Source organism: Chiloscyllium punctatum, chromosome 40 (assembly GCF_047496795.1).
Source record: "Chiloscyllium punctatum isolate Juve2018m chromosome 40, sChiPun1.3, whole genome shotgun sequence".
Lineage (NCBI taxonomy): Eukaryota > Metazoa > Chordata > Chondrichthyes > Orectolobiformes > Hemiscylliidae > Chiloscyllium > Chiloscyllium punctatum.
The window spans coordinates 36397700-36422988 of NC_092778.1; the positions used below are offsets into that span (position 1 = coordinate 36397700).

At 39.8% G+C, this 25289-nt stretch overlaps 1 protein-coding gene across 4 annotated transcripts in view; it reads right to left on the reverse strand.

Moving 5' to 3' along the window:
- Positions 1 to 10563: 10563 nt before the first annotated feature.
- The window catches only part of drg2 (developmentally regulated GTP binding protein 2), a 40131-nt gene continuing 25405 nt past the window's right edge, over positions 10564 to 25289 (reverse strand). Inside the window, exons 10-13 of one of the 4 annotated variants that reach the window (XM_072559557.1) lie at positions 23548 to 23636; positions 23403 to 23461; positions 11410 to 11463; positions 10564 to 11299 (exon numbers count right to left, since the gene is read on the reverse strand). In XM_072559557.1, coding sequence (XP_072415658.1) covers positions 11213 to 11299; positions 11410 to 11463; positions 23403 to 23461; positions 23548 to 23636 — 289 coding nt within the window. In that variant the 3' untranslated portion in view covers positions 10564 to 11212. The other 3 variants (XR_011954933.1, XM_072559558.1, XM_072559559.1) reach the window with 3 other exon arrangements.

Below are 25289 nucleotides of genomic sequence, written 5' to 3' on the forward strand. Positions count from 1 at the left end.
TCTGGTCGCCTCATTTTAGGAAAAATGTGGAAGCTTTGGAGAGGGTGCAGAGGAGATTTACCAGGATGTTGCCTGGAATGGAGAATAGGTCGTACGAGGATAGGTTGAGAGTGCTCGGCCTATTCTCATTGGAACGGAGAAGGATGAGGGGTGACTTGATAGAGGTTTATAAGATGATCAGGGGAATAGATAGAATAGACAGTCAGAGACTTTTTCCCCAGGTACAACAGAGTGTTACAAGGGGACATAAATTTAAGGTGAAGGGTGGAAGGTATAGGGGGGATGTCAGGGATAGGTTCTTTACCCAGAGAGTGGTGGGGGCATGAAATGCGCTGCTTGTGGGAGTGGCAGAGTCAGAATCATTGGTGACCTTTAAACGGCAATTGGATAGGTGCTTAAGCTAGGACAAATATTCGGCACAACATTGTATTGTTCTATGTTCTAAATAAAGCAGCTAAACGATCAAGTCTCTGGAATGTTTGCAGAGGAAAAATTAAGAGGAGCAGTCATGTAGGATACAAAAAAGGGGGGAGAACATTCACTTTGATAAGAGCTATCAAGCCTAGCCAGGATATTGGAAGCACCTCCCATCGCTGAAGATCTTGTTTAATCCTGTCATGGAAATGGACAAAATTGGTCTTAAACAACCAATCAAAGACAGGATTAACAAAAATGCCTAAATTCAGAAAACTCCTGGGACCATTTGAAGGGAAACCGTGATTCACCCTTCACCTTAAATATTCTCCTAAGACCCCTCATAGGCATAGCCTCCAATTCTGAGAAATTAATCTTATAACCCGAAAAGGATCCAAATGAATTGATACATTGTATCAAATGGGATACAGAGACCACTGGATTCAACAGAAAAACAAGAACATCATCTGCGTGTAATGAGATCTTATGTGATTTAGATCCCAGTTTCAGGGTGGCCATGTTAGGATCTCCATGGATTGTCTCAGCCAGCGGCTCCTTTACCAACCTGAATAGTAATGGCAAGAGGGGACAGCCTTGCTGACTGCCCCTACAAATATAAAATTACTAGAGATCACACCATTTGTGAGAACCGCTGCCAGAGGGTCAGTGTGAAGGACCCTCAACCACCTAATAAAAACAGCCCCCAATCCAAATCACTCAACGGTGTAAAAAAATGGCGACTTTGACCTGATTGAATGCCTTTTCTGCATCTAAGGACACCACTAATCCCTGAACCAACTGCTGCTGACAAGCTTGAATCATATTCAGCATCTCCTGACATTATTAAAGGATCTACAGCCTTTAATAAAACCAGTCTAGTCATCCATCACAATAGAAGGCAGCACGGTTGACAAAATTTTAAAATTAGAGTTCAAAAGTGAGATAGTCTATTGGAGGCACATTCTTCTGGAGTCTTCTCTTTCTTGAGAATGAAAGATTAGTCTCTCTCAGGGATGGTAGGAGACGATCCTGATTATATGAGTAATTGTACATGCCTAACATTGGTCCCGATAGTATACTTTTAAATTCTTTATAAAATTTGCTAGGGAGACTGTCAGGGTCAGGTGCCTTCCCACTCTGCATCTGCTCCCCCTCCTGTACCTCTTGTACTGTTAAAGAGGCATTAAGGAAAGGCATCTGTTCAGACTTGCACTGAGAAGATCCAGGTTCTTAAAGGAAGACTCCATCTTAGCCCTCCCACCCTCACAACACTCAGACTGGTATAAGTTAGAATAGATTTTCCAAAATGCTTTATTGATTGCTTTGGAGTCATAAACGACCATTCCAGTCCAATCCTTGATTGAAGTAATGGATTGGGGTGCACTCTTTCTCCTGGCAAGATATGCTAGGTACCTGCCCGGCTTGTCACCATGTTCAAGCAGTCTTTGTTTTGCAAAGGAACGTTCCTTCCATGCTGTCTGTGTAAGCACGGAATTCAAGGTGGATCGAAGAGCAGTAACCTTCTGAAGCTTAACCATGAATAATACAGCTTTTCAGCGGTCTTTGAGCAGGGGCTGTTGCTCTCCCTTCTGTCGTTTCTGACTGGCAGAGTGAGAAATGATTATCCCCCAGCGTTAGGTTTTATTGTTAGAGGGATTGAGTTCTGGAGCCATGATATCATAATGCAACTGTACAAAATGCTAGTGCGGCCTCACTTGGAATATTGTGTACAATGCTGAAGATTTACCAGGATGTTGCCTGGTCTGAAGCGAAAGTCTTATGAGTAAAGGCTGAGGGACTTGGATCTGTTCTCATTGGAGAGAAGAAGGCTAAGAAGGGATTTAATAGAGACATACAAGATGATCAGAGGATTAGATAGGGTAGACAGTGAGACTCTTTTTCCTAGGATGATGATGTCAGCTCGTACAAGGGGCATAGCTGCAAATTGAGGGGTGGTAGATTTAAGACAGATGTCAGAGGCAGGTCTTTACTCAGACAGTGGCAAGGGCATGGAATGCCCTGCCCGCCAAGTTAACTCAGCCACATTAGGGGCATTTAGAAAGTCCTTGGATAAGCATATGGATGATGGTGGGATAGTGTAGGGGATGGGCTTAGGATAGTTCACAGGTTGGTGCAACGTCGAGGGCCAAGGGCCTGTTCTTCACTGTATTGTTCCATGATCTATGAATGCAAAGTCTCTACACCCATAGGGTGGAGATATCTCCAGACATCCACCAGTCCCAATTCCGCACATAAGTCCTCTAGTTGTTTATATTGTACTAAGGAACCTTTAGGCATTCTATCCACCAAAATGCATTCGATCCATAAGGCAATTAAAGTCTTCTCCTATAATAATCTGTTGTGGCGCAAGTGTCAAAAACTTAAGGGGTGTGTTGGGGGACAATAAACATTCAAGATACCATATTCTTCTCTATGTATTAAGGCCTTAAGAATGATAAACCGCCCAAACTCATCTTCAATCTGTTCTAACAACTTAAATGAAAGGTTCTTCCTAATGAGGATGGCCAGTTCTCTGCTACTAGCATTAAAGCAAGTACACCTGATCAAATCCACCCTCTTGCAATTTCAAATTTTTTTTTATCATTGAGATGAGTCTCCTGTAAAAGGGCAATGTCCACCCTCTCCTTTCTAAGACTAGAAAACACCTTTTTCCTTTTAACTGGTGAATGGATCCCTCTAAGATGCCCTCTAAGAGGACACAATTAGCCATGACTCTCTATAACATCATTTAATCTCCAAAAAGGAAGAATTTGACTTATCAACTGCTGAGCATAGACAAAAAAAATTCACAAAACCTAAAAAATTACATAAGCTGAAACTACTGCAAATACAAAAAAACAGACTAAACCAAATACAAAACACTTAACAAGGGGCTCTACATCCTGCCCACAGGGGGCACTTACATATCCCAAAACACCCTTGTATCTCCTTCCAGCTTGAGCCGCATCCTAGACTCAGGCCAAATAAAAAAGAAAAAATGTAAAATCTTAAAGAAATTAAAAGTAGGCACTCTACCCATCCCCAAATATACATCATCACTCATTAATATCAGGAAAGAAAAGGTCAGTAAAATCTTCTTTAAAAAAGGGACAGGAAACACGGTTGTCCACATTCTTTAAGTTATCTGATCTATTTTAAAGTGTCCAAAAAAAATCTTCATGTTTTCTGAAGAGTCAAAAGAACATGTAGATCCATCTTGGATAAAGCCAAGCACCGCTGGGTACCTCAGAGAATGCTGGATACCAAGGTCTCTCAATCTTCTCTTGGCTTCATCAAAGATCTTCCTTTTACAACTTACAGCTGCAGAGAAGTCCTGGAAGAACTTAATCTTGGAGTCTTGGTAGATTAAGGCCTGTGGATCCTGTCCCTTTATTCTGGAGGCTTCCATCACTTTGGTCCCTGCAGCTGTGGAGTCGTACTGAGACCACATGAGGGTGCTGGTCTGAGCCAGGCCTACGCATAATGATTCATTGGGCCCTTTCAACTTTCACCCGGTCCGACGCAGGTTCCAGACCAAGAAATTATGGCAGCCAGCTGCAGCCCCACAATGCAAATATTCTTCTGCCTACCTCTGTTTTCAAGGCCATCGACTTGCCCCTGTAAGGGAAGTACCTCTTTTCCTGTACTCTGATTCGCTTTTTTGAAAAATCGATCTGTTTCTGAAGCCGCAGTACTCCTTTCAACTTTCTCCGTTCTGTGCCCTCGGCCTTCCAACTACTCCTCATGCTTGTGAACCATGGCTGTGACCGGGTCCAGTCTGGCGCGGAACTTCTCTTTGATCGACAAGTCGATTATCTCTCAGTTTTACAAACTCTGTAGCCAGGGCCTGGTGAGTGAATGACTCTGATGGGCTGGTCGAGGAGCTGCACTTGCATCTGTGGAAATGTCCGACTTCTCAGGTGAGTGTCCCGTGTATTGGGACTTGCTGGAGCCTTCACCTTTTCTCATATTTCTTTAATCAAGCAGACTCTATAACATAATTTGCATATTCTCTGTAAGTTCAGAAGCTCTATAAATACTGAATTTCCATATAAGTAATTTAATTGGGAAGTGAGAGTGCTATTTTGCCTGAGGTGAGATGCAGAGCTCAGCAAAGCAGACCTTTCAGATCATTGCCATCTTCGATCCCCCTCCTCCCCCCTGTTTAACCCGAAGTCACAAGACTCCACTGTGTCTTGAGTCAAAGTTGAGGACCCCTTGGGCAACTCCCTCCTGACTGTATACTTCTGTGTGGCCATCTTTCTTGGGCCTGCCCTGCCAGTGTGGTGGGACATATCTAGGCATGTTTATGGCAATGTCTGGGATATAGTCATACTTATACCTACAGACAATATCAGTTGGTTCATCAACTACTCTGTGAGCCTGCTCTCCCAATTTTGCACTAGCACCCCTCCATGGATAGTGATGTGGACTTTGCAGGATCAACAGGTCTTTTCTTTTGCATTATCATTTCCAGTGTCTAGGTCATTTCAAGGTGGCCCATCTCGTTGCATTCCTTTTGTCCTTTCTAGCAGTTGGAAGAATGAAATGGCTTGCTAGACAATTTCAGAGGGTGGGTAAGAGCCAATTATATTGCAGTGTGTCCAGAGTCTCATGCAGGCCATGCCAGGTAAGGATGGCAGTTTCCTTCCCTAAAAGGACATTAGTGAGTGACAATGGTTTCATGTTCATTACTGAATTCACAATTCAAATTTTCTAATGAATTCTGGATGATCAACACGATTCACTCTACCCATCGTTACCCTAAAACTCTCAGATGCAGGCCAGCAGTTCCTATGGATTTGTCAACTTTTTGTTCCATTAAATTGCTGACTAATTTCTTTAAGTTCCTTATTGTCACCAAACCTCTTATTTCGCACTCTTTCCAGGATGTTTCTTTGGTTCTTCTATTATGAACATGGGTAGAAAATAATTGTTTTATGTCCCTGCTATTTCTTTGTTCCCAATTATCCGTTCTCCCGTCCCTAATGTCTGATGAGCCCCAAATTACTTATCATCTCTTCCCTTTATGCACCTAATTAAGCTTTAACAAGCTGTTTTTATGTCTCTTGCGAGTTTACTCTTATAACCACTTGATATTTAAAGATTTCTTGAATTTTTAAAAACAATCTGGCTTACTACTCTTTTTGGCAACACAATCTTTTTCCTTTTACTTCATACTATCTCAAAGTTAACCCATGGGATTATTAGTCTTTAGGGACATGTATATTTACAGCAAATTGAAAATTATTTTTTTAAAAATTTGCCAATGCTCATCTTTACAGTTTATTTTGTTCAATTAAGGTTAAAGTTTCTGACTGAGCTTTCAAACTCAACAGCAAATTCTATCATATAAGAGCCCTGTTTTAAAAGTTATTAATAGATTATTTGTCCCTTTATTTACCTTCTATTACAAATACATTGGTACACAGTCTTGGTTGTATCAAATCACCAGAGCTACCTCAGCATTTGATGCAATTCGAACATGTCCTACAGGATGATGTCAATGTTTATAACAAAGAAAAATTGAGGTTCCTCTGTTCCCCTAACGCACTGAACCTATACATCTATGGGCAATTGAGCATGGTGAATTCACCTAACCTAACTACTTAAAATCAGTGTCCTCATGCTCTCTATCCAGTCGCAAACAAAACCAGTTTTTCCCCAACACACTGTCCCTTGATTTTAAAGGTTCCATACAGCCTACTACATGAATCCTCAAAAACTAGTATGCAAATTAGAAGTGCAGTTTGATGACAGGTTGCAGTTTTCCCACAATCTGGCACATTTTACAAAATTGCACCATAGTCCTGAACTTCTAGCAGTAATAATGTCAACTTATATTGGCTTGGGTGTTCCAGATTCCCATGCTTCCTGTGTTTTGTTTTCCAAGACGGCAGCTCCAGCTGGAGCTCTGTGCTGGTTCTTCTTTTTCACCGTCTCTTATCTTCTCTTGGCTTCGAACACCCAGGCCCAGCTTCTCAAGTGAGGTGGGCAATCACTGGTCTGATGGGGGATGCCAGGGGCTGGAGCTGGGATGCCTGCGACCAGCAGCCCAGTACGGTGCGTGGTAGCAGCCAGATCACACATGGAAGTCCTCTGCACTGGTTTGCTTCGGGAAGCCCTTGGAGAGACTGTGATGTCTATCTTTTTAACTTGCTTCTTGTTTTTCAGACCAATAGTTATACTGTGTACATAACTTCCTTTTCTCTTCATTTCTCAATTCTGTAACTAAGAATTGTACCCAGTTATTCTGTACCTAAGATGGTGCTGTAAATTGCACTCTTATAAACTTTGCACTGTACTCATTTAAGTATCATGACAATAAAGCTAATTCAATTCATTTTAGGAATTTCATGGGTCATCCTCATAGTTTTGGATGGCATCAATATCTGGTAAACCATTGGGTAAGCTATAAAATTAATTTGATAATACCATGCATCTAAGCAATGTTGTTGAATCCAGCTCTTAGAAGTAGCTTAATGAATAACACTTTTCAGAATAACTGCAGGTTTGATTCTTAATACACTCCTTACTGAACAAATATTCTTGCTTTTTGAGTTTTTTTTGCAATGGACATGTATTACATCTTACATTTTAAAACTAATTATAGTACAAACCTCATTGAATTCAAAAACGTCTTGTGTCGCATGTTTTTAATGCAAAAGATTCTTTACAGCTGGAGAGCAGAAGTCATCAAAGTCACAGCTGCACACATTTACAAGTTTCACTTTCTTTTGTCTTGATACCTTCTGCAACCTCTGTTGCCATGTTTTCTCAAAAGGATAAACAATTTCTGTATCAGATTTGGGGCCACTCTCTTCTCAAAGCTGTCTCTTTCCTCTTTAGAGATCGGTCTGTTTTCCTCAAAAGTTACAATGATAGTGGCTTCAAAATATTCCATGCTTCATTCTGCACAAAGAACTTTCTCATTAAATCTATTTTAAAATTGAGGAGTCTCCTATCACTTATATTATAAAAGATTCTATTAACTTTTCTAAGATTTTGTGCTACTGTGGAAATAGTTTCAATATCTGGAGTTCTTTTGATCACTACATCTGATCATCCCTGATATCATCTTGCTGACTCTACAGTATGTTTTCTATGGTTTTAATGTATGATGTCATTGTATGTTCAAAACTGCACATACAGACTAAGCTTTGACTGCTGCTTCCTATAAATACGTCACGTTTTGCTTTCATACTCTATTTGTTTATAAAACCCAAAATATCTATTTTTAAAATTGCTTTTATTTACAATCACTTTCAAGGAATTACATATTTGACATGAGCAAAACACCACAGGATCCTGAAAATTGAGAAATAAAAACAAGAAATGATGCAAAAATTCAGCAAATGTGGCAATACTTGTGGAGAGAGGAACAGCAAAAGATAAAGGCTGATGATGGTATGTTAGTGTACGCAAGGGTTTCAGTTAATGTACTTTCTTTTTAAGCATTTTTCGCACTTATTGTATATTTCTATCCTTTATTTACAGAAGTCCAGAACCAAAGAATGGGAAATATGTTTAATGCGAGAATCAAGGGATGGTGGTTGGAAAGCTATATGATAATATACAGATAAACAACATCATGAAAGGATTTAAATATTACAACTAAAACTTAAGATACATGGAGAGATAGAATAAGTGAAAGTCAGAAACGACTGAGCAGAACTGAATACAGATGGCAGAGTTTCAGATGATCTGAAATGGAAAATATGAGGTTAACAAGGCACACTGGAATATACAAAGACAAATTCTAGATTAGAGTGGTGCTGGTAAAGCACAGCAGTTCAGGCAGCATCCGAGGAGCAGGAAAATCGACGTTTCGGGCAAAAGCCCTTCATTAGGAATAGAGGCAGAGCTCGATTCGTGATGAAGGGCTTTTGCCCGAAACGTCAATTTTCCTGCTCTTCGGATGCTGCCTGAACTGCTGTGCTTTACCAGCACCACTCTAATCTAGAATCTGGTTTCCAGCATCTGCAGTCCTTGTTTTTTACCTATATACAAAGACAGAGATGACAGAAGCAAGAATGGGAATTTATCGAAAATAGGCTGAGGTACAGAAGAGGTGTGCAATTTTACAGAGGAGGAAGTAATTGATCTATGTAATGGAGGGGATATGGATTGAAAGGACAGCTTCAGATAAACTGTTTCGTCATCACCCTGATTTTATCATCATACTGTTTAAAACTGCGACAGTTGGTAGAAATGAGTGGGACTGCTGGCAAAATTGAGTTGTGGAAGGTCCAAAAGAGGAGGTTTCAGTTGTCTCAATATTTAACTGGAAAAAACACAATGAGTAACCACATTCAAATGAATACCGATGACACAAATATTCAAGATAAATATATTATAGGTATAAACTGATGATCTTTAAGCTTGATGTGCCTTCAAAAATAAAAATCAGTATTAGTCATCTTCAATTGTCTCAGACATAGCTATATCTCTCTTTTTTAAACTGCAGCTCTAGATTCTAAGCATGCAAGCATAATTAACATTCAGCTAACAGTTAATACAATGACCACATTCATCCATTTACCCCAAATGTTGCACCAGTTTGCAACTAATGGTACCTTGAAGAATTATAATCAAATTGTCTCGTTTTCTGACTTCTTTTAATATCTAGGATACATAACATACGCATCACATAACTGAAGATTTATAGAGTTGAACCCAGTTTCCAATTTCCAAAGTTAAATGTTAAACAGACCAAAGTGCAACTGAGACGATATCTAGCAATGAATGACATTGATTGTCAATTTCAATTTCATGTGGGTAATATAATAAACTGTCCACTTACTCACCTTTGGACCAAAACCTAGTCTAAATAAAACCATAACTAAACAATTCAATTTGGATAAGAGAAAGACTGACAGATGGTGACATTTTTCAGTTACCTAGATTAAAACAAGATTACCAAACAAGATTAAAAATATAGGTTAACTGCTCGTTTGTCCTATTGATGCGCACAATTAAAACTTTAATGTGCACATTTTCCTGAACCACAAGTGTCTACACATTTAAATGATTTCACTATGGAGCAAACTGACATGGATCATAAAAGGCACTGGAAATATGTAAAAAAAATTTCTCAATAATATTTGCAATCTTGAAGATTCCAGAGAGATGACCCCTTAATATTCTTAGCTTTAGCAGAAGACTTCAAGCTGCCCTTCAGTTTGGAGTGCCCCACAATATTCCGCAGCCTATTGTGCAATCAGTCTACCGATAAACACAATTGTCATAATTTCACAAACAAAACAATAAAGCAAACCACTTTGACGTGACCAAAATGACAGTCAATTTTTTAAAATCACAGAAACAAGCAATTCGAACTTTGTAACATTCTGGTTTACTTATATCTCCAAAACGTTAACATTTAATCTCATTCCGAACAACATATGTCCATTTCTTTTTGCAAAATGATCGACTTAACTGTTTAAATCATTGTTGAAGTACGCTGATTCTGAACAGAAGTTTTCTGGTTATATGTTCAAGGCGAATATTAAATATCCAACTCATCAACATTATTTATGCTTCAAATTTGTATAAAATCTCTTCTCAACCCTCTCTCTGGTGAATATATGTTTATTTCTGTCAGCTTTTCTTCAAAATGCACCTCAATCTCCTAGATTATAAATTTTCTGAACACTTGTCAGTGCAACAACAACCTTCTGACAATAGAATTCTCAAAGCTCCACAGCAAGTCCAATATATTGCTTGTCCAGCGATCCGTTCAGAATTAGAATGTTTTCAAACCTATCAAGTATTTATGAAAATCATAGTTTAATCAATCTATTTAGTGCCAAATGCTGTTGTGCATTGAAAATGATGCTATTCAAAAGAAAAGCAGTGAAAGAGAAAACCACAAACTCTGAGCACAGCTCATATTTTTCTCTTTTGACCAGCTGTCAAGCTTATACAGTTTTAAAATTGGGTACCAACTGACTGCACGCAAACCATGTTGCTTATTATCCAGAGATTTCCTGGAAAGTGCAGTTATGTCTCTTGCAAGGACATGGTATAGACTTGGCAATGAAATCCTCCATTGGTTGAATAATGTGCAGATATTCACTGCTTCATCTTACAACGAATGTCTTAACTACCAAAGCGCCAATGTCAACAAATTGGAGATAAAGAAGAAAATTGAGGATTACACTTTGTTTTATGTGAAACTTTCAGGAAAGAAATACAAATAGAAAGAAAAAGGGACCAACTGGCCAAATGCTTTTTGTTTTGTGTATTGGTATAGGAAGATGTAAGCTCTGATCTACAATATATATATGGAAAGCAAAGGGAACACCAAGTTAATTAAAGCACTTGATTAAAACTGTTACCCATACAACTGGATCTCATCTTCATTCGAACATAAAAATTTGAATTATTGTAGATCACACATTAGTTTTTGCAGTTATATAAGGAAACAAGATTGTTTAGAAAGTCAGTAAAGATTAATGATGGGAAATATTGTCCTCTGCAACACAGAAATATTGCAGTAATAAACTAATAGGATTTGCAAATAAAGGGGTGCTACTGTTTCAGCACGAGCCATGAAGTATAGTATTAGCCTTTATAGCCGGCACATGCTTTTGTTTTTAACAGTCTCCTTACTAGAATAGCAGAATCACAGTATATTTGATATGAAAGGGCTGCTAGAGCAAACCATTTCTATTGGCAGTTTAACACAATGTTTTCATTACAATTTTTAAATAGTCCATTTTCACATTGCCTGTCATGCAATGGAAAGGGAAGGCTGGTGATATACTGCAGCTCATTGTGCAACATGGATCACTATTTATTTCTTGACGATTTGGATTACATCCTCATGTTCCATTATGTGTGTCAGCCCCACTCGTTGAGGACTATACTTTGTGCTTGTTCCCTAGAATTAAGAGAAAGGATATTCTTCATGAGTGAAAATTTTTTTCAGAGGTGAGCAAATCTCAAAGTACTGTAAGTTTTCATTTCAATACAGAATATCAATATACTCACCCATACAAGAGCATATTTAAACTGGCTTGCCAAAGTGCGATGAATTCGATGACACTATAACAGGAAGGTAAGTACATTTAAAGTCTTGCACGCTGTTAGGTATTTAACACAGGTTAAGTCTACGGCTGATTCATTTTGGATCTTGCTAATTCAAAATCAAGTCAAATCAAAATCAAGGACAATGTGATGAAGTCTGCTTTGTGTTCTCTGAGCCAGCCACTTAGTAAAAATGGAAACAAAGTTTATTTACTTACAAACTAAGGATACCAAACCAGAAACTGAACAGCCGCCAAGACTAAATCTGGTTCAGACTATGTGAAAGGTACATAAAGATACCCAAGCTCAGTCGTACTACTTGATGAGTCCAGTGTTGCAATGCCAGCAAGTAGATAAGGACACAGGCCAGATCCAGAAGCAGAGCATGAGCAGATACACAACCAGTGCAGCATTTTTTGATATTTAAAAATAGCCTTGGTCAACCTACGCCATCCAGACTTAATCGAGGAGATTCTGCAGATGTGCGCAATTTTTGGTGAAGACTATGCCTGTATAACCCGGGTTGGGTTGTGTGCTGTTGCCAGTTAGGAATGTGACTATCTTCTAGAACACGAGGGGTAGCATGGTGGCTCAATGGTTAGCACGGTGGCTCAATGGTTAGCACTGCTCCCTCATAGCACCAGGGACCTGAGTTTGATTCCAGTCTTGGGTGACTGTCTGTGCGAAGCTTGCACATTTTCTGTGTCTGCATGGGTTTCCTCCAGGTGCTCTGGTTTCCTCCCACAGTCAGAGGATGTGCAGGTTAAGTGGATCTGCCGAGGTACATTGCCCTGTAGTTTCCAGGGACGTGCGGGCTATGTGGATCGGCTAATGAGAATGCAGTGTTACAGGGGGTGGGCTGCTCTTTGGACAGTTGGTGTGGACAAGGTGGGCCGAAAGGTCTGCTTTCACACTGTAGGGATTCTATATATGAAAAAAAAAGAGGATTCTTCATAAGGAAGATGGAGTGTTAAAGAATCCTGTGACTGAGTTTCATAACCTATGTGGATTACTGAGCTAATTCATAAAATTTATCTTGGTTATATCTGTTGAATCTATAATTTCTAATTATTGCAATTTTTGGTTGTACAATCACGAAAAGTTAGCTAAGATAGTATTTAGTGTTTGATTTGTTTGACTCTGGTATAGTAAAGAATTCTTATTTTTTAAAATGTGAAATCTCTTGGTTTCATTCTTTTAGTAAATACCAAAGGTTTCAGATTTTGTTTTGAAACAGTTATTCATCTCTACCAAATTGGACAGAAAATTTCAATATCCATAATCACTTTCTAAGAAAAACGAAGACTGTCATTAACAAAGCTTAGCAACTGAAGCCTCCTTACTGGCTTCATAAGGGACTTAATTCTCACCAAAACGTCACCAAGTCTCAAGAATACAGCAGCAAGTGTGTGGCATAATAGTGTATTAAACTCCCTCCTCCTCCACTGAATGGCTATAATGCTTCTAAACTGTCAAATAAATTTGTTATGAAGGAGCACTTTTTAAGGGCATGGAAGGCATTCATTTTTCAATTTTTAAAACAAATGTAGGCAACTATATTTCCCATTAAAGGCAAATCAAACAATCTAGTAAACTGCAGAGATCACAGCTTTTGATATCGTTGGTCTTATTCGTCTGCTGTGCTTGTGATCACTGATTTAAATACCAGTTTGAAGCAGAATAACTGTTGCAGATTAAGATAATAAAGTTAGTAGTATGTAAGGGTGGTAGTGGGAAAGTGACTTGAAATTTAATAATAGCGTACCATGTATCCCAAATTCACACCAACCATAAAATGACATGAATGGTACTTATAAAACAGATAAATAGATGGAGGTTGTTCAGATTTGAGATATGAAACATGTCAATAACAGAGGAATGCCCAGTAGCAAAGCTTGACAGGGAATGGGGATGTGGGCTAGATGCGTGACAGAAGCATTAAACTTCTGAAGCATTATCAGAGCTTAATCGAGATCACTAACATCGTGTACAAGTGCTCTGTTTATAATCTGATTACATTTTATAACATACTTGTTGCAGTAACTAACTAAATTGGCCTGTCCCTTTAAGATTTCCATTCAAATAGTATACATAGGAACATTCGCTTACAATTACATACTTCTGGCTATTCATTGCTGCTTTTAAAGTGATGTCATTTGGGGGACAACTCCCAGCATTTTCCAAGTTACAGATCCCACTGGCTTTCTTCTTTTTGAAAATATTGCTTTGTAACTGCAACAAAATCTAATTTTGGGAATGCGAAATCATCACTGATTTCAAAATTATAGAGGCCACAAAAAGAATGCTGATGCATTGAGGAAGTTACAGAGAAGAGTGATGATAATTTCTGCAACTCACTCCAAGTTATGAAGAGATATCTCCATTTGAACTCAAAACTAATCGCTTTACTAGTGTCTCATTTAACTTACCATTTTTCATTAGTAAGCTTGAAAACTGAATATTGGTTGATGATTCAAACATGGCATCTAACCAATTTTAATTCTCAACTGCCACAGCATCACCATGTATACACTGATTAGTGAGCAAAAGCAAAAATCCTGGCTACTAAATATATTTCTTTTCAATTTGATCACTGCTCTAATGGAAAGAACCTAACACTGACAAATTAACAACCACTTAGCACTTTAACAAATGAATACTCAGATGAAAACAAACATCAAACACTAGAAATAGAGCAATAGAATCCAATAGCATGTGAGTGAAATGCAGGAATTAAGACCTTTCAGGTACTTACAACTGCATTAGATGTGAATGATTAACTTTGCCTCTTGAACCTAACATTGATGACAAAACTTCTCACTCTGCAATTAATGGATTAATGGTTCCGTGATCATTCACATTTGTTCAGCAGATTGCCAAATGAGAACAGTTTAGACAGACTAGCCCAGGAAGAGTAGGGACAAAAGAGCTGTAGAAAATTTACAGCTTTGTTAAGCTAGCTATAGTTACATGATTTTGGAAAGCTGACAGGAAGATTACGATAGCAATTCTTGGAGGTTTTAAAAGTTGTGGCAATGATGAAAGACTCACGAGGAAATGAGATAAAAGCTGCAAAACAAAAGACAAAATGTAATGTACTATAGCAAAAGGACTGCATAATCAGAGACAATGATAACATAATTTGTAGATCCAGCCATTAGATCCACATAGTGTTACACAATGAGGAGGAATATTATGCAGAGATTCAATAAATCTCTGATTTAAGAAAGAAAAGAACAAATGATCCAAGAAGTTAGAAGTTTTTAGGCGTGCATTATACTTCAAAGCACTAACTAAATCTATAGGCCACCAATTAGTGGAAAAATATGACGGTGCATTTTTGCAGGAAATTACAGAGAAACCAAGACTTGCATTCATTTAAACTTTGTATCCACTGGATAATTTAAAGCTCTTTACAACCAATGAAAAACATTTGAAGTGATTTAGGAAATATGGAGGCAATTTGCATATAGCAGTCTTTTAAAAACAGCAATGTGATAATAGCATAAATTTGTAATTTTGTAAAATTGATTGGAGGACAAACTTTGGCCAAGACATAGGGATTCCTCCAATACTTTTTAATAATGCCAAGGAATGTTTTACATTCTTTTGAGAACATGTGGACTTTGGTTTAAAGTCTTACTGAAATGACAGCATCTCTGACTGTGCAATATGTCCTCAGTATTGGAGTGGAGGAGTCAGTTTTGATATCTGCATTAAGACCTGGAATGGGATTTGCCTTTGGAACATGTTGAAGCAGAGGCAAACATGCTTTCAATTTAGCCAATGCTGACATACAGTGGTGTGCAAACTGTAGACTGGTGATAATGAGGGACTTTAATTATCCTAATACTGTATAGACCGAAACACTAATAAGTGATAGGAAAGAAAGGGTGAAAAATTTTCTGAAGTGTGTTCAAGAATACTTTCCTAATCAGTATTTTGTCAATCCAATTATTACAGAGGTATTTCTAGATTGAAGTACAAGGAATGAAGTGGGTCAAGTGGATCAACTGTCAGTAGGGAACACTTAGGGAAACTGATCATAGCATCATAAGTTTTAGTTAAGTGCAGAAAAAGGACCAATATGGTAAAACAATACTTCATTGGAGGAGACAATTTCAGACAGGTGGAAATGGATCAGGAAAATTGGAATTAGTAGCTTGGCAGCCAAAACTAAAACAAGTAATGGATTGTCTTTACTTGAAAGAAAAGTTTGGTGCAGTTAAGGAACATGCCCATGAGGATGGATAGCACAATAAATGCCAGAGAGGTTTGTTTGACAAAATGGGGAAGAAGCTGAAGCAGAAAAAGGAGGCATTTGAAAAATGTCACATTGATAATATGTATTAACCATTAGAAAGTTCATTAGTGAAGTGAAAAGGGAAATAAAAGCTGAGACTGGCATCTAATCTAAAATGAAATCTAAATGTCTTCACTACATATAGAAATAGTAAAATGGTAGTAAGAGGAGGATGGGCCAATCAGAGCAACCATGTATGGACAAAGACAGCACAACTGATGTAATAATCAAGTACTTTGCTTCCAACTTTAATGGGGAAGAAATTGCTGCCAAAGACAAAAAGTGAAACAACAGCAAGTTGAAATACTGGATGGACTAAAACTAATAAAGTGGAAATATGAGGAAGACTTGCTTATTTGCCAGAACTGGATGAGAAGCATTTGAGGATTCTGATGGAAAGAAGGGTGGAAAAATTTGAGTTCCTGCTCATTAACTTCCATCCTCCTCAGATACAGACATGGTGACAAACCACTGGAGAACTGCAAATCTTATACCACTGTTCGACAATGCATCTAAGCTCCAAAAGCATTCAAGAAGCTTGACACTATTTAGGGCAAAGCAGCCTACTTGACTGGCACCATATCCACATTCATCTATTCTCTCTAGCACCAACATTCAGGAGCATCACTGCACACTATCAAGAAATGCAGAAATTCAACAGGGAAGTCCTGTTGCAACTTCATAGGCATTGGTTGGGCCACAAATGGAAATACTGTGAGTGGTTCTGGTTGTCACTCTATTGGAAGAATGAGAGTGCACTGGAGAGGGTGCGCAGAGGAGATTCACCAGGATGTTGCCTGGATAGAAAATCTCAATTATGAGGAGAGACTGGATAGAATGTGGATGTAGGTTTGCCTGCCGAGCTGGAAGGTTCATATTCAGACATTTCATCACCATACTAGCTAACATCTTCAGTGAGCCTCTGGATGAAGCATTGCTGATGATTCCTGCTTCCTATTTATATGTTTGGGTTTCTTTGGGTTAGGCTGGATTTGTTTTCCCTGCAGCAGAGGATGGTGAGTGGGGACCTGATTGAGGTATACAAATTTGTGAGATGCAGAAATAGGGTAGATCTTGAGAAACTTTTTCTCAGATGTATCCAAGACCAGAGGGCTTAAGTTTAAGGTGAGGAGAAAGTGGTTTAGAGGGGATCAGAGGAAAATAATTTCCCTCAGAGGATGGTAGAAATATGGAACACGGTGAGAAGGTGGTGAAGGCAGGTACTCTCGCAACATTCAATTAGTATCTGGACAAGCACTTACAAAGCCAGGGCTCAATAGGCTATGGACTCAGTGCAGATAAGTGGGAATAGTATAGTTTGGTGTTTGTTGGTTGGTATAGATATGGTATGAGGTGCTATCTAAGGATAAAGTCTTAGAGCCTGTTTCTATGCTCTTTGATAGCACCTTCCAAACCCATAACTGCTTCCATCTAGAAAGACAAGGACAGCAAATAAATGGGAACACAACCACCTGCAAGTTTCCCCTCTAAGCCAATCACCATCCTGACTTATTATATATTGCTGTTCCTTCAGTGTCGCTGAGTCAAAATCTTGGAATCCCCTCCCTATCATCACTGTGCATGTACTTATAGCAAAGGGAATGCAAAGGTTGAAGGAAGCTCACCATCTTCTCAAGGGCAACCAGGGACAGGCAATATATTCTGGCCCAGCCAGAGATACTCACATCCCACGAGTAAATTAAACTGAAGGAAAAAGATGGAACCCAGACACAGGGTTTTCAACAGTCTGGTCAGTTAAAGTCAGTGGTTGGAAATATTTGGAAATGACACAGAGGTAAAATTAATACAGTCACCTTGATAGCTGTGAAGTAATTATCAAAAGCTAATACAAACCTGTTAATGGTAACTTGTGCTTAACTGACTTGATTAAGTTTATGATGCAGTAACAGAGCGGGTTGATGAGGCTTCTGTGATGTAAATAGGCTTCCAAATTGCATTTGACATAAGTACCACATAACAGACTTATTAGCTCAATTGAGGTCTATGGAATAAAGAGAAAGTGCCAACTTGCCTACGACATTGACTGAATGACAGGGGACAGAACATGAAGCTGAATAGGTATTTTTTGGACTGGATAAATTTACATACAGTTATGATCTCAGTTCAAGTTGTTACTGGACAAATCAGATTCTAGGCATACCTGGCCTGATGAATCATATTTTTATTTTTTTGGTTTTAACAAAGTGCTGGAACATAAGCATGAATGCTGCAGATTTCATTTTCACAATAAAATGGAAATTTATTAACAAGAAATGAAGACAGTTTGGATTATTTCATTTTATCTACTTACAATACAAATTCAAAGATTGTTGAACAGTAAAAGTAATCCCAAAATTAATCCCAAAATCTTCCTTTATAAACTGGAAAAAAATCAAAACAGCCAAAACACCATCTGTATTACACTCACAACAGAGTCCCTGCATCTAATACCTGGGTAAATTTAAGTCACTTGTTACTTCAATATTTAGAAACTGTTCCTCATGCTAGCTTACATTTGCTTCAATGTACTCAGCTTTATGCAATCTCTTCACAGGTTTATCCCAACACTTCTGGTCTAGGATGAACACTAATTCATCACTCTAAGGTAATCTAGTTCAATACAGATCATTCTGTATTGTTCTGTATCACAATCATCTATCATGACTTGGGTGTGCAGCACATAATTTCAAAAGTTCGAGGTGACACAAAATTTCGACAAAGTTAAAAATCACACAACACCAAGTTATAATCCAACAGATTTGTTTGGGAGTACAAGTTTTCGGAGCGCTGCTCCATCAGTGAGCTACCTAGTGTTGTGAGATTTTTAACTTTGTCCATCCCAGTCCAACACCAGCACCTCCATATCATAACAAAATTTGGAAATATTGCAAACTATGATGAGGACAATGATAGACTGGTGTTGGCCTGGGGTGTACAAAGTTAGAAAATCACAGAACACCAGGTTCTAGTCCAACAGGTTTAATTGGAAGCACTAGCTTTCGGAGCGCCGCTCCTTCACTGGGTGGTTGTGGAGGACACAATTATAAGACACAGAATTTATAGCAAAAGTTTACAGTGTGATGTAACTAAAATTATACATTGAAAAATACCGTGATTGTTTGCTGAGTCTTTCATCTGTTAGAATACCATGATAGTTTCACATCTTTCATATGTAAATCACAAAACATTTTAAAAAAAAGTTACATTCTCAGGTTAACTGTAACAATTGGTGTCAGTCAGATAATATGTTGAAGGTGTTAGCCCCTTGTCTGTGCCATGATGTTTAGGCTGATTCTAATCTAAAATGTGAATTAACAGAGTCTGACATGGATTCATGCAGTTTTTGAACAAAGTACAATGTAACTCTGCAAGTACAAAGTCATCCCACAAACGTATATGTGTGCATGTGGGTTTTTGTGTGTGTGTCTGGGGTGGGGGGTTGTGAGTGTAAGAGAGAGCGTATGTGTGTGTGTGTATGTGAATGTAGAGTGTCTAAGTCTGTGAGAAGGTGCATGTGAGAGTGTGGGAGTGTGCATGTGTCTGGGGTGGGGGGTTGTGATTGTCTGTAAGAGTGAGTGTATATATGTGTGTGAGAGAATGCAAAGTGGTCAAAATCTGTGAGAAGATGCATGTGAGAGTGTGGGAGTCTGTGTGCATATCAGTGCACGTATCTGTGCATACGTGTGTCTGTATTTGTATAGGAGTGTGCGTGTGTATAGGAGTGTCTGTGCACGTGTATAGTGCAATGGTGGTTACCTGTAGTGTGAAATGAATGCAAGGTCCCGGTTGAGGCCCTCCCTGTGGGTACGGAACTTAGCTATCAGCCTCTGCTCAGCCACTTTTCGCTGCTACCTGTCCCGAAGTCCACCTTGGAGGATTGGTTACCCAACTGTCCGAGGTCGAATGTCCTGGACCGTTGAAGATTTCCCCAACTGGGAGGGAACCCTCCTGTCTGTTGATTGATGTGCGGTGCCCATTCATCCGTTGACATAGCCTTTGCTCAGTTTCCCCAATCTACAATGCTTCAGGGCATCATTGCCTGCAGCGTATGAGATAGACAACATTGGCTGAGTCACATGAGTACCTGCAACGTACATGGTGGGAGGTGGCCCCACGTCTAATGGTGGTATCCATGTCCACACTCTGACACGTCTTGCAGCGCATACTGTGACAGGGTTGTATGGCGTTGTCCCGAAAGCCAGGCAGTTTGCTACGAACAATGATCTGTTTGAGATTTGGCGGTTGTTTAAAGGCGAGCAGTGGAGGTGTGGGGAAGGTATTGGCGAGGTGCTCATCCTCATTGCTAATATGTTGCAGGTCACGAAGAACATGGCGTAGTTCTTCAGCTCCTGGGAAGTACTGGACAACGAATAGTACCCTGTCGGTTGCAGCACTTGTCTGTCTCCTGAGAATGTCATTGCTGTGGCACGTCGGAAATGGTGGTCAATGACTTGAGCCTCGTACCCAGTTCTTATGAAGAAAGATTCCAAAAGGATTACAGATCATGAACCCACTCAAGTCGGCCTACAACACAGACTGCACAGAGAAACTTTGCCACCGCACCTCTCGCAAACTCCTCAATTATCTCATTTACCAACTCTGCAGCCAGTGCCACAACCTCGAAATTCAGATAAAGTCCACACTCTCATCCTACCTCAGGATACAGCAGTACAATTATGCGACATTGCCAAACAGACAAGGCGACAAAACGACAAAACTACACCACTTACATGCACACCAAGAACAAAAAACTGGAGAAACTTGGCATTCAGTAGTAGCAAAACCCACCCTGGAACCACAGTGGATAACATTATCACTGCGGGGAAGTCTATTATCAACTTATCGGACCACACCCTTCGACCGGAAGAGATTGAAGTCCTGAGCAGGGGTCTCAACTTCTGCCCCACCACCAAAATGGACCCCTTGGTTCTTGCAGCAGACATGGAGGAGTTCATCAGACGAATGAGACTCCGGGAATTCTTTCAAGGTGTCAGCAGTGATCCCAACGAGCTCACTGACGAACTGGAACAGTCATCACAGGGATCTGTAGAGGAGCAACGAAAGGGGGTGTCAACTTGGATCCCACCGGAGGGCCGCTACCTTGGGCTTGACATGTATGCTCAAACTGTCAGGAAATATATCAATGCCAGATTCATCAGCTGTACCCACAAGGCAGAGCAAAACATCACCCGTTCACAACTCAACGCCATCCAGGCTCTCAAAACCAATCACAACATTGTCATCAAACCAGCAGATAAAGGAGGAGCCATTGTCATTCAGAATAGAACAGATTACTGCAAGAAAGTGTACCGACAACTGAACAACCAGGAACACTACAGGCAACTACCAGCTGATCCGACTAAAGAACACACCCATGAATTAAGCACATTGATCAGGACTTTGGATCCAGTCCTTCAGAATTCATTATGTACCCTCATCCCACGTACATCGCGTATAGGTGACTTCTACGGCCTTCCAAAGAAACACAAAGCCTATACACCAGGATGCCCCATCATATCAGGCAATGGGACCCTGTGTGAGAATATCTCCAGCTATGTTGAAGGCATCTTGGACCTATTGTACAGGGGATCCCCAGCTTCTTTCGTGACACTATGGCTTTCTTACAAAGACTCAGCACTCACAGACCAGTTGAACTGGGAACATTCCTTGTCACAATGGACGTTTCAGCACCCCCCACAATGATGGCATCGCGGCAACAGCCTCAGTACTCAACACTAACAACTGCCAATCTCCAAACACCGTCCTACAACTCATCCGCTTTATCCTCGATTACAACGTCTTCACCTTTGACAACCAGTTCTTCAAACACACACATGGAACAGCCATGGGGACCAAATTTGCACCCCAATATACCAACATCTTCATACACACGTTTGAAGAAGACCTCCAACCAACATTATACACCAGGTATACTGATGACATTTTCTTCCGTTGGACCCATGGCGAGGAGTCACTGATAAAACTACACAGTGATATCAACAAGTTTTATACCACCATCAAGCTCACTACTCTCGCCTATCTGTCTCATTCTTGGACACAATCTCCATCAAGGACGGACACCTCAGCACCACACTCTACCGCAAACCCACAGACAACCTCACAATGCTACACTTCCCCAGCTTCCACCCAAAACATATTAAAACAGCTATCCGCTATGGAGAAGCCCTACGCATACACCGGGTCTGATCACATGAGGAGGAATGTGAAGGGCACCTGAAGTACTCAGGGATGCCCTCATCAGAGCAGGGTACGAGGCTCAACTCATCGACCGCCAGTTCCGACGTGCCACAGCAAGGAACTCTGGAGACAGACACGTGCTGCAGCCAACAGGGTACCCCTTGTGGTCCAGTACTTCTCAGGAGCTGAAAAACTATGCCATGTTCTTTGCGACCTGCAACACATTATCAATGAGGATGAGCACCTCGCCAAGACCTTCCCCACACCTCCACTGCTCGCCTTTAAACAGCCACCAAACCTCAAACACATCATTGTTCGTAGCAAGCTGCCTAGTTTTCAGGACAACTCCATACAACCCTGTCACGGTAGGCGCTGCCAGCTGGGGAACACTTCAGCAGTCCAGGACATTGGACTTCGGACATTCAGGTGACCATCCTCCAAGGCGGACTTCGGGACAAGCAGCAGTGAAAAGTGGCTAAGCAGAGGCTGATAGCTAAGTTCCGTACCCACAGGGAGGGCCGCAACCGGGACCTTGGATTAATTTCACACTATAGGTGACCACCATTGCACTGTGTATACACACACACACACACTCCTATACACATGCATTCGCACAGACACACGTATACACAGACATGCACACAGACACTCTCACACACTCCCGCAGAGAGACACTCCCACACTCACATGCACCTTCTCACAGACTTCGACACTCTGCATTCACATACATACACATATACATTTTCTCTCTTTCTCACACACATATACATATACGTTTGTGGGGTGAATTTGTACTTGCAGAGTTACATTGTACTTTGCTCAAAAACTGCATGAATCCATGTAAGACTCTGTTAACTCACTTTTTAGATTAGAACCAGTCTAAACATTATGGCACAGATAGGGAACACGGGGAGCTAACACCTTCAACATATTATCTGGCTGACACCAATTGTTACAGTTAACCTGAGAATGTAACTTTAAAAACAAAGTCTTGTGATTTACACATGAAAGAAGTGAAACTATAATGGTATTCTAACAGATGAAAGACTCAACCAACAATCACGGTATTTTTCAATGTATAATTTCAGTTACATCACACTGTAAACTTTTGCTATAAATTCTGTGTCTTACAATTGTATCCTCTACAACCACCTAATGAAGGAGCGGCGCTTCGAAAGCTAGTGCTTCCAATTAAACCTGTTGGACTATAACCTGGTGTTGTGTGATTTTTAACTCAAATTGTTGAAGATAGATATTGTAGGATAGATTGAGAAAGTGGTTATAAAGTCAAGGTGCCCAAGTTGGTAAACATAGTGACAGGCTCCTTTACTGAGACCACAATGATCACATCTCAATCTGTGATTTGTGCTGAGATAGTTGATTTTAAGTAAGATGATGGAAGATTGCTATATCGTGAATTAAAGAGAAGATTTATCAGAAAGGTGCTTCATCTTACCACATGTTCAACTGAAGCTGATCGTCTCATAATTATAGCACCCGAAAAATCTGGTCTTTCTGTTCAAAACAAAATTTCACAACATTGTCTGAAGTGTACACATACTTTTACAAAGCAAGTAATTCAGTGTCAAGTCTTCTCGTACCTCCTCTCTTTTTTGTGTAGATGCAGATTAGGGCAAGGTAGTCCCACAGCTTGTCAAGGAGATAATCCAAATTCAATTTCATTTCACAGCTGGAGAGACAGACACATTATAAATAAACAACAAACATCCTGACAAGCTCATGAGTTGAAAAGCAGAAAAGCTTTCATTTGGATCACTGTGTGGACTTTTCATTTCTCATCTTCAAACTGATGAAGAAACTGAAACAACTGAAGGCAAAACCTCTGAGCATCATTCAGAACTGCAAGTCTTGGACCAAGAGAATCCAGTAGAAGACATTTTACGTGTTCCACCCATTGGGAAGCCACATATGTAGAAATGTGAAATTCCATATTATAAGTATTTCACAGCTGCCAAATATATTGAACACAGACCATGAACAGGCCATTTTTGTGTAGTTTTGAAGCTGTAATCAGATCAACTGTAAGCTGATCTACATCTCTATCTTCATCTACCCATGTTGTTTCCTTAGCCCTTAATACTGCTGCTTAATAGATATCAGAGTTTAAAATTTTCAATGGACCTCAGCCTCGACTGATATTTTTGGGAGAGATCTCCAGATTTCCACTCCTCTTTGACTGATGAAGTGCTTCCTTGACATTACCCATTAACAGATTAGCTTTAATTTTAAGATTACGCCCCTTGTTCTATTCCTCACCAGAAGAAATTGGTTCTCACTTTTCATCCGATTAATCACTTTAATCATCTTAAATATCTCAGTCATGACACCCCTTAAGCTTTTATACTCAAGGAAATACAAGCCATGATAATGTAACCTGTTTTTAAACATTAGCCTTTGAGCACTAACATAATTTTGACAAATCTGCACAACAACCCCTCCAAGGCCAAAATATCATTCCTGAAATGTAGTAACCAAAACTGAATAAAATATTCCAGATAGCACTGAACTATCTGTCTGTACACCTGTAGCACAATCATTATTCTTTTGCATCACAGTCCCCATGTTATTAAAGCCAATATTGCATTACCCATTTTAATTTTCTACAGGTTCATAAGTGTTTAGCAATTTCTGTAACTGGACCCCTAAACCCCTTTGTAATGTACAAAACAACACAACTGAATTAGCTGGGGAAGACAGAAAGGAACTTTGGATTAACTGTTGGCCCACTGTTTCTAGAGTCAACCGTGGCAAAATATTTAATATAGTATTAACATTCAATGGCTAACTACTCAATTGATCTTCTACTAGTACTACTACTACTACTACTACTATGCCACCTTGATGTCATAAACCTACCAGAAAACATATGTACCCTCTCCTTGCATTCTGAAAGGACCATTCTCTGCATGGCTCTGGTTCATATGTCCAGCACTCTTAATGCCACTTTTTATCCATCAGCACTTGCCTATGAAACATAGGAAAGATGCATCACCTCCCTTCCACCCCTTCCAGGGCCTGAACTAATCCTTCCAGTTATGATGTCACTCAGTTCGTCTGACTTCATGTCCTTGCCTACAATGTAGTTTTTTGTTTGTCAGATAGACGCAGTGAACATTCCTATTCTGCTTCCACTTGTGATGACGAGCTTCCAATCATTTGCCACTTGAATACCCCATCCCACTCTCAGGGATGAGAGATTACAATGCTCCCAGCATTCCTTTTATCATTTCAGTTTTCTAGTATCCAGTTTTCTTCTTCTTTTCAAGAAATTCAATCTCAAGATCTTTTGCTCTTAACTGTTATTCTCTGATTTCTGCTGGTG